This window comes from Lolium perenne, chromosome 4 (assembly GCF_019359855.2).
Source record: "Lolium perenne isolate Kyuss_39 chromosome 4, Kyuss_2.0, whole genome shotgun sequence".
Taxonomy (NCBI): Eukaryota; Viridiplantae; Streptophyta; class Magnoliopsida; order Poales; family Poaceae; genus Lolium; species Lolium perenne.
The window spans coordinates 345521146-345530419 of NC_067247.2; the positions used below are offsets into that span (position 1 = coordinate 345521146).

Consider the following 9274-nt stretch of genomic DNA (forward strand, 5'->3'; position numbering starts at 1 on the left):
AGGAAGACCAGACAAGACGAGAGAGAAAATAAATAAATAATGGAATGGAGGGGGCACGGCCGTTTCTTCGAGAGATGCGCGGGTGAAGGCCAGCCGTGCGATCTGAATCGGACCACTACGGACCCCCTGTGCTTCGAATCTCGTTGAAATAAGGCAAGAATTAAAGCGTAAAATGGGAAAATCACGGGCAGTGACCAGGCGCCTTTTGGACCTACTAATGATTGTCCTTAATTGTTTCTAGTCATTCTTCTTCTTATGATCGTGGCACATCGGCATTTAGAGAGACAATGTAGTAGTATGCGAGGATGGGAGGATGCGAGAAACTGGTTTCATTAATTTGCCTGTCACCGTATATCTCGTCAAAATCTGACAATTAATTGTCTTGTGGATCGAATTAGTAACTACTTGAATATATAGATCGGGTTTTCTAGATGGAACAAATAAATAACCTTTTTTCAAGATTGAAAATAATATACAGTGCATAGCTAATTTCTATTTTATCCATATACAATCTCCGTTTTAAAATAAGTGACTCGGACTTATTTAGATTTAGATGCGCGGGCTTTTCTCTAGGCTCACGCTCACGCTTGCAACTCTTGTGTCTGCACTCGCCACCCATTTCATCCCGATTACCCTTAGTTTCCACGACGGTTCTCCGGTGAATTCACATAGGTCGGATGGCACATCAGGAGGGTGTGGGTCTCCTGCACTTGATTAGGCAGAACCGGGCAAAGAGGCAGCGTGAGGACGAAAGGAGAAGGAGATCTATTTGCTCGAGAAATGGAGGCATAAGGTGATGATTCTTCGGGTTTGCCTGGCTTTAGGTGTAGAACACGAGATGATCTCAAAGTCGTGGGTGATTTCGTTGTTCCCTGAATGTGCTACCCTCATCGGGTGTGGCTCGGCGGGCTCGGATTTCAGAGGAATTGGAGTGGCTTCGCTCGGAGGAGCATCAGCTTCTTTCTCGGCTTCAGGCGGGAGATCTACCTCCACCTCATTACTCGATGTCCCCGGTCAATGATCTGGAGTTGAAAATTGCCAGAGAGGTTCATCAGTGTTCAAGTATGTTCCCCGAAGGTAATTACTCCTCTTTGTGACTCTTCTATTCGTGATGAGTTGCTGGGTAATTCTGCTGTTAGATATGGTAGTTTTAGCTCAGATTTTCTTGTGCCAGAAGTGGTGGAGAATAGGTTTCACTCATCCACATATGGCGATTTTGTTTTGCAAGAGACAATTGGTGAAGATAAAAGCAGTAGTTCATGGTTTTGGATAGTAGCCATCTTAGACATAGATTTAGAGGATGAGGTGGAAGTTAGAGATGGAATGCTTTTCCAAGGTTCCAAACCAAATCTCATCGAGGAAGAGATGCTAATTGATATTTCTAAAGTTGATCAGAATGAGATTGTCGGTATAGGTAGTTCTATTAAGATGAATAAGTATGTGGTTAAAATTGTTGAAAAAAATTATCTATTTGTCAAGAACAGGGAAGATGGGCGTGCATTTATGATTGTAATTTTATCAAACAAGTATTCAAGTATCATGGGTATCTTTTGTTGCGTCCTTTTGGTTGATTAACTCTGCAGGATGAACATGGATTGGTCATATTTTTATAAATCCCTCTAAAATATTTGCAACGGGTTCATTCATTGAATTGCCTAGATATATTGCGGGGGATGAGAGAAACTTAGAAAGGAAGGGAATTAAAATTCCTAATTCCAATAGGTCTAAAATCCCTGAAGTTCCTAAGGAAAAAAATTGATGGTTTGTCTTACATCTTGGTGATCAGACACAATGAGGAGGGTAAGTTAAACAAATTTGTTCAGGATTCAGTTTCAAGTGGTTCTCAGCTAAAGATGATGGCAAAGAAAGTGAGAATGAAGTTCAAGCTGGTTTGAAATCCATTGTGGAGATGGAAGAAAAGGATAATTCAAGAGAAATAATTTGAAACTCAAGCTATCTAATAGTTTAAATTCTTCTCATGTTTCTCCAAAAAAATCGGTTTTCTTTTAGCTCTGACGCATATGGCGGCAAAAAAGGTTGCAGCAAATCCAGTGGTTCAGTTGGCAAAAACCCAGAAAGTTAATGGTTTCAATGATTTGCAATCAGTTGGAGGGGAGGCTTGCCTAGTAAATAGTAAGGATAGGTTTGGCCATATATGGTCTGCGGTTGCTAGGGAAGGAGTATGCAGTGTCATTTCTTCTGGGGTGACACTTAGCTCTTTTTCTTTTACAGTCGGCAAAAACATAGCTAGTTCACAAGACTATCCGCCAAATCAAATCGATATGGAGAATCGACAAGGCTGCGGAAGCGCTAGTGGAGGATATGGTCAATAGAGTGGGAACAACGGGGCAAATGTTTGTGGTCCTAACCAGAATCGGGGTTTCTCTGGTCACGGGCGTGGTGGAGGTCAGTATCCAGGAGGAGGTCGGTGTTAGGTTGGAGGTGGTGGTCAAGCGCAAGGTGGAGGTACAATGAGAAAATTTCAAGCCCAAGGGGGCGATAGGTTCACCCCAAGGCAAGGTGACCAGACTCGACATGTGCACAATCAACAGAACTCAACCTAGGCTACTTCAAAAAGTGATGATTCGAAAGGGGTTACATCGGTTGCAGGTAAAAAATGCTAACGTTGTGGTAACCCGGGTCATAGGCTTATTGATTTTTGTGTACCGCTTAGTTGTGAGAGGTGTGGATCTGTTACGCATGATTGCTCTTTACATAGACACATACTAACATTACTCTTTCTCCAACCTTTGTCCTTATTCATGTGCATCACGGAGGGAAGAACTTTTTGGTCGGTCGCCCATTCTCAAATTGCTCTGTGTCAAGTACAGACTATGGGTCTCTGTTGGGCTGTCTTTCCAGAAACAATCCATGTTTTCCATCTTCGGAAATTCCGTTATATTTCATTTTTCATCGGAATTTACTCTCCCAATTTTCTTTTTCAGTTTCCTTTTTCACTTCCATCTAAAATATTTTATTTCTGCTTCTTCTCCGTCAAATGATTATTTGAGATTTTGGGTGTTGAAGTGAGAGGTTAATGATTTTTTGAGTTTTTGATGTCACCTAAGATGTCAGAAATTACTTTATGTTCTTTTTGCTGGGTGGTTAAACTTTTGTGATTGCATTGTTCTTTTGGATTTATATGATTTGCGTATTTTTTGCATTACAAACTCGTTTATTTGCATTTGACAAGAAACGGGGGGAAATTTCAGAAGCACCAGGAAACAACGGCAGTTTTCTTTGATTGCGAACTTGGCGAACGAGCGATACTGATTACTGAGACCGACAAAGTAAAACACTGAGCTCAAGTCGTCGTTAACTGAAAGCTCCAGTACTAAAGTTACCAACAGAGGAATGAAGGGGACTAACATAAGCTAACACCGACATTATCCGACAAACCATATGAGGCTGCTGCTAGTTGCAGAGCCCGGACACTACAGAGTCTCGCAAGCACACAGGAGAGTAACTTAACTAGGGAAAGAATCGCAAAAGAAACACAAGACAAGCCAAATAATTCCACAGCTAATCTCGCCTTCCTCCTACCCTTCCATCCATACATTCGCCACTTGCTACGTACAGTTGGTCTCGGCTCCGCCGCCCTCAATCCTCTTCACTTGTACTCCAGGATCATGTTGTTCTCAGGTGCCAGGCCGACGCAGGCCCTCATGATGTTCTCGAGCATGGCCCTCTGCTTCGCCAGAGCGTTCACCACCGGTGTGCCAGGAGGGACCTGTTAATTTCGATTTTTTGTTGCAGGTCAGTTGACTGGCTTTACTTACGTTTAACTAGAGCAGAGACTATGACAGCGTTACTTACGAGGGGTGCCTTGGTGAGGTAGCTCAGGATGGTAGCAACTGGGTGGAAGGAGTGGAACTTGTCCTGCACAAATGCAAGTGGAACAACCACAACTTCAGTTTTGCCCCGACAATATTGTTGCATAGAGATGTTGTGCAGAGTAGCAACATATTTCAGAATATTACCTCTCCCTCTGACTTGAGCTGAATCCTTGTGCTGAGCTCGGCCAGGAGCACCAGGTCAAGGATGATCGGTGCAGCGAGGAGCGAGTCCTCGCAGGTGTTGTGCATTACAATGGTGCTTTTGCCCCCCATGAAGATCTCCGAGGTGTACTCATCCATGGCCCTCTTGCTGTCTCCAACGTACGGCACATACTGCAAAAGAATACCGAAGCTTTAGTACAAACTTCAAGTATCTACAACGGCACATTTATCTCTAGAAGGTAGACATGGAGATCAGGATGGGAGATAGATCGACATACCTTGATCACAACGACGTGATCAGGATGTTCCCCGGGCTCAAAGAGGATGGCATTGCTCGAGACCATGTCATCCACCACGTTGCTCTTGGAGATCTCCTTGGACCTGAATGTCTGTGGTGCAGATAGGTTCATGCCATCATTGTTCCCCAGATGGTTGTAGCTGACAATTGAGGTGGGCTGCAACAACAGAAACCAAACCTCTTGTCATATATTGTATTCCATAACAGAGAAATATCTATACATTATGGTACATGAAGAGTAGTCAGGTGCTCAATTGATAACTGAGTGATACCTTGATGCCAGCGCCAACAAGGAAGTCAACCAAGACAGACTTCATCTTGGTCTGGCCACTCTTGAAATCATCACCACCAATCAGGCAGTTGTTCTTGATAGCAAGATCGATCAGCCCTGAACACATGAAACTAAGATAAGCCTTAAACATGACGACGAATACAACTCCAACTCAGAACATCAAGCTACACACCAGGCACGAAGGTGTTCTGAGGGCTCCCGTTGACGAAAGGCACACCCTCCATGACGCAAGCGATGGCATATAGTGTTGATGGAGAGATCTCTGCCTCGTTCTTCTCCACAGACGCCAAGAGGTTCTCGGTCGTGTCATTAAGCCCAACAGAGACAGCACTGTACCTTTCAGTGTTAGCAGTCCAGAGCACAACTACCTTGTCCACCTTGTTCTTCTCCTTGAACTCCCTGTTTCATTAAGCCATATGAGACTGACAAGCTACGAGTTTAACTATGGTAATCCAGATCGACAATTTAACTGTGTTTTTTTATGAGCAAATGGCTTAACATTTGATTTCAGTATCAGTCGTATAGTATCTTCTCTATAAGCCATGGGGTTTAACTATGGTAATCCAGACCCACAGTTCAACTAAACCTTTATAAACAAACATTGTTACGAGTAAGTGGTTTAAGATTTGATTCAGTGGTGCAACCAGTTGCATATTGTATTTGCCATAAGCATATTCCTAAAGCCATGGTGTCAATCATGTGTTCTGACGATCCAAATTGATGCGCACTTCGGTGTGCATACCTGATGTCCTTGATGATCTGCTGCATCTGCTCTTTCTTGGTGCCCTTGATGACATTGTTGGCCCGGGACCCCTGGTTGGCAGCGATGAAGTCCGGGTCATAGATACCAGGAAGTGGAACGATGGACTCCATGTAGGGCCTAAGCTGCTTCTGCAGATCAATGTCCAACACCTTGGCCCTGGTCATAGCATCAGCCATGTTCATGCTGCTGATGTCCCAGCCTCCGAACACGATGTCATCTGGGCTCACCTGCATATTTATTCAACATCGTCAGTGGAACATTTCCCTTGAAATACAACATTTGGAACTGCACATCAACATAATGGCACACCAATGTTCACATTTCTAATTCTCAAATTCTCAAAAAATGTTCACATTTCAACTTCTTTTGTTTTGTTTTTTAACTAACAAAAGGCACATGGTGTTCTGTCATTTTTTTTGTATATGGCTACTAACCTTAAGACATGACATGATAGCATATTATTTTAGTGCGATTGGAGTAGTAAAAGAAAATCATATTACCATGGGCAAGAGGCTCTTGAAGGGCGCATAGATCTCCTCTCCGTTGTAGCTTCCCACCCTGATGGTGGAGGCCTGGGTGAGGGAGCCGAAGTAGTTGGCTTGCTGCACCTTGTCCTTGGTCGCCCATGAGATCCCCCTGAATTAATTCACCAGCAATCAAATTAAATCCAGAAACGACCAAAAAATACTAAACAGGAGCACAGTAGTATTATTAATGTAGATGGTGCCAACTCACTCCTTGTTGGCGATGACACCAGCCATGAGTGTGGAGCCATTGTTGCCGCCCAAGCCCACAAGCATCACCCTGCAACCACCAAAAATGGTGACAACACAAAAATCAGCATCGTGTATCGTGGACAAGTGGCTGGAACTGCACTGCACGTAGCCAACATGCAGAGATGAAAACAAAATGGAATTCGGAAAATACGGGGAAAGAAACAAGCATGGTTTCAGAGCAGCACTTAAAAAATGTCCTCCTCAGGCTGACAGACTTCCGCACGTTGTGAATCTTTTAAAACAATTATCAGGCTGATATAGAACTACTAAATTAAGGCTGACACACGTCACACTATACGAGGTGGAGTCAACCCTGCTGTGAATCTGAGGAAAAAAACCTCCTGTAAACTGAACGTAGCCAACATGCAGGTATAATAAAAAAAACAAGAAAGAAATCTGAGAAAAAAAAAGGGGGAAAGGAAAAGTGTGGTTTCAGTCTTTCAGACCAGCACTTAAACAAACTGGTCGTCAGACTGACATAGTTTTTATTATATACGACGATGAGTTAGTCGAGGTAGCCTGTTGCGAATCTTAAAATACAGCCTCACGTGCACAGGCGAAAAACTTAAGGGAAAGAAAAGCCTCGTATCTAGCAGATGGAGCGATGGATTCGGGCCGATCTGGGAACAAGAATCAAAGACCGGCACGGGAAGAGATGACTACAAATTACAAAAACATCGCAGTCGGCTAAAAAGGATGAAAATGAGACCTTTGGTTTGGATCTTGCACTGCTATCGCCGTCCATCCAGGCAACGAAACAAAACAAAACAAAAAAGAAGGGAAAACGAAAAGAGAATCGAACACCTACAGGCCAAGGGACCAGAGATCGATCTTCCTCCGTGCAAGTGTTGACCACGAGCAGAGTGCCAGATTCCTATAATGGTAGACCGACTGATCTCTACATCGACATGCATGACTGAACATTTTTTTACAGTAAGATGAGACATGACTGAATTAATTAACGGGTGCGAAATTCAGACGAGAGGAAGGCTGCTGGAGTGTGTCCGTGGAGGGACGGAGGGGAGAGGATGAGAGGAAGGTGGATTACCCGAGCTTGGGGACATTGGTGTCGGTCCTGAACTGGTAGCCGACGGACTTGGGGCGGACGACCCACTTGGAGGCGCCGTTGTGGCTCTCGTGGACGAGCTCGGTGGTGTCGTAGCGGTACTCCGACTGGATCTCGCCGGCGCCGTACCGCACGTTGGGGCTCTCCACCCGGAAGCTCTCGATGAACATCTTGGCTCGAGGTCGAGATGGATCGATCGAGGCTCTGGTGGAGAAGAGGGTATGGAGTGAACTGAGCTGTGATCGGTGGTGGGTGGGCGCGGTGGGGATTTATAGCGGGCTAACTAGGGCCTAGGGGTCGACGTGGCCCAGCGCCGGTAGCTGGCTTAGTTGGGCCCACGCCGAAGGTGCGGGAGCGGGAGAGAGCCTGCGAGGCCGAGGCGGCAGCCAGACAATTTTGGCCGCCGGAGGGGAGCCAACGACCGAGAGAGGCGACAAGGTGCGGTTGAGCTATGGAAGCAATCCCTTTTTAGCAACCCCGTATTTTACTACGTAATAGAAAATCAAATTACATGGATAAACAGACGTAGAAAATAAAAGAAAATTCAGGAGAAAACAAATTTCGTGAAAAGTTTGCAGATAGAACCATAAAGGATTAAAGCACACGTTACGGTAGACATCGAGCCTCCACCATTGCTAGATCCGAGGAAGCATTATCGCATCTTGTTGCCGAAGTGGGGGAACAACGACAGATCCACCACCTACAAATCAACATCCTCACTCCAGAGCATACACCTCACCCCGATCCCCAACGCAGTTGTGGATAATGACGACAGTCAGCGACACGTCGAGAAACATATCTCGCCAAATCTGAAAAACGGCGAGAAAACCAAGCTACCGATTTGAAGAATCGTCAAGCAAATGTTGCCCATCAACTCCGACACGGCGTCGTGAAGCACAGCTGGTGTGGGAGTAGAGTTGAGACAGATTTATTCGCCCGAGCGCCGCTCCCACCAACATAACGATGCATCATAGCAGGAAAATCCTAACCCTAACTACAGAACATAGAGGGTCTCAATACCGAACTGGTACGTGAGCGAAAGAGGCGACCATGAGAGGCGGCGGCTAGAAATCATCTAGGGTTCCGTTCTCCTCGCCGGTGACGCTATAGGTCAGCTCCGCCTCCGGTGCCCTTAGGGCCTTGGAGGTGTGGCAGACCACGGCCCCTCGCCGGCGGGGAGTTTCCGTTCTTTCTTTTAAGGTTGTTTTTCAATGTCTTTTTCGGGATGGTGAGGTGACATATCAGAATAAGGTACTCTTCGCCTATCCTTGCTCCGGTGGTGCATCTAGCGCTTACGGAGGGCACGTGGAGTTGTGTGTCCGGTGGAGATCCTAGGATCCGGATGGTGTTCGTCTTCGTTGGTGTAGTTTCATGTCAGTCTCTTCCAATCTACGGTTGTCATCGTTGGATTGGTGGTGGTTGCTGCTCTGGTGCGCTAGTACTTTGAGGCCATAGCACGACAACTTCCTATCGGCCTACTACAACAAGCTCTACTACGACAAGTTTTTCCCAACTCCAGTGATGGAGGGGCGAGGACGACGGCACGCATTTGGCTCGTGCTATTGTTTCTAACCTTCGCCAAGTGGTTCAAGTATCTATTTGTAATTTTTATTGCTTTTTAGGTTGTTTGTACTATCGTTGATAATTATTAATACATCGGTGAAATTTCGCAAAAAAAACTACATAACGGAGAAACAAGTTCTTTCTACCCTACTGAACGGAAGGAGGTGAAACCAACGTCTTGGCTGGAGGAGATGAGAGTGGGATGGGATGCCACCGTCTTTCACCTAGGAGAGAGGACGAGCAGATGAACATAGGGCATTTAGGGCATCTCCAACAGGGAGAAGTAAACGGATGTTCCACGACCGTTTGCGACCGCATGGTCAGAAAATGCGTCTAGGACAAAGCCTAGCGGCCCGCGGAGAAGCAAATGTGGCGCATATTTTCCCTCGGATGCGTCTCCCCGATCGCACCGAGTGTTCGTGCGTTTTTCCCATGGGCCACTAGGCAGTGACCTATTTCGAGCGCATCGCTTCCGCAGCAGTCGCTTCAGCAGTCATCGTTTCCGCGTCTGCGCCGCA

The 9274-nt window shown here is 45.7% G+C and overlaps 1 protein-coding gene across 1 annotated transcript; it reads right to left on the reverse strand.

The window, feature by feature from the left end:
• Nucleotides 1-3291: 3291 nt before the first annotated feature.
• LOC127297077 (inositol-3-phosphate synthase) lies at nucleotides 3292-7607 on the reverse strand. Its single transcript, XM_051327330.2, has 10 exons — nucleotides 7176-7607; nucleotides 6087-6155; nucleotides 5852-5987; nucleotides 5331-5578; nucleotides 4761-4987; nucleotides 4569-4684; nucleotides 4277-4453; nucleotides 3981-4169; nucleotides 3817-3879; nucleotides 3292-3730 (listed from the first exon to the last, which is right to left on the reverse strand). Exons 1-10 carry the CDS (start codon nucleotides 7361-7363, stop codon nucleotides 3611-3613), a joined length of 1533 nt encoding a protein of 510 aa, XP_051183290.1. The 5' UTR covers nucleotides 7364-7607; the 3' UTR covers nucleotides 3292-3610.
• Between the last annotated feature and the right edge of the window lie 1667 nt (nucleotides 7608-9274).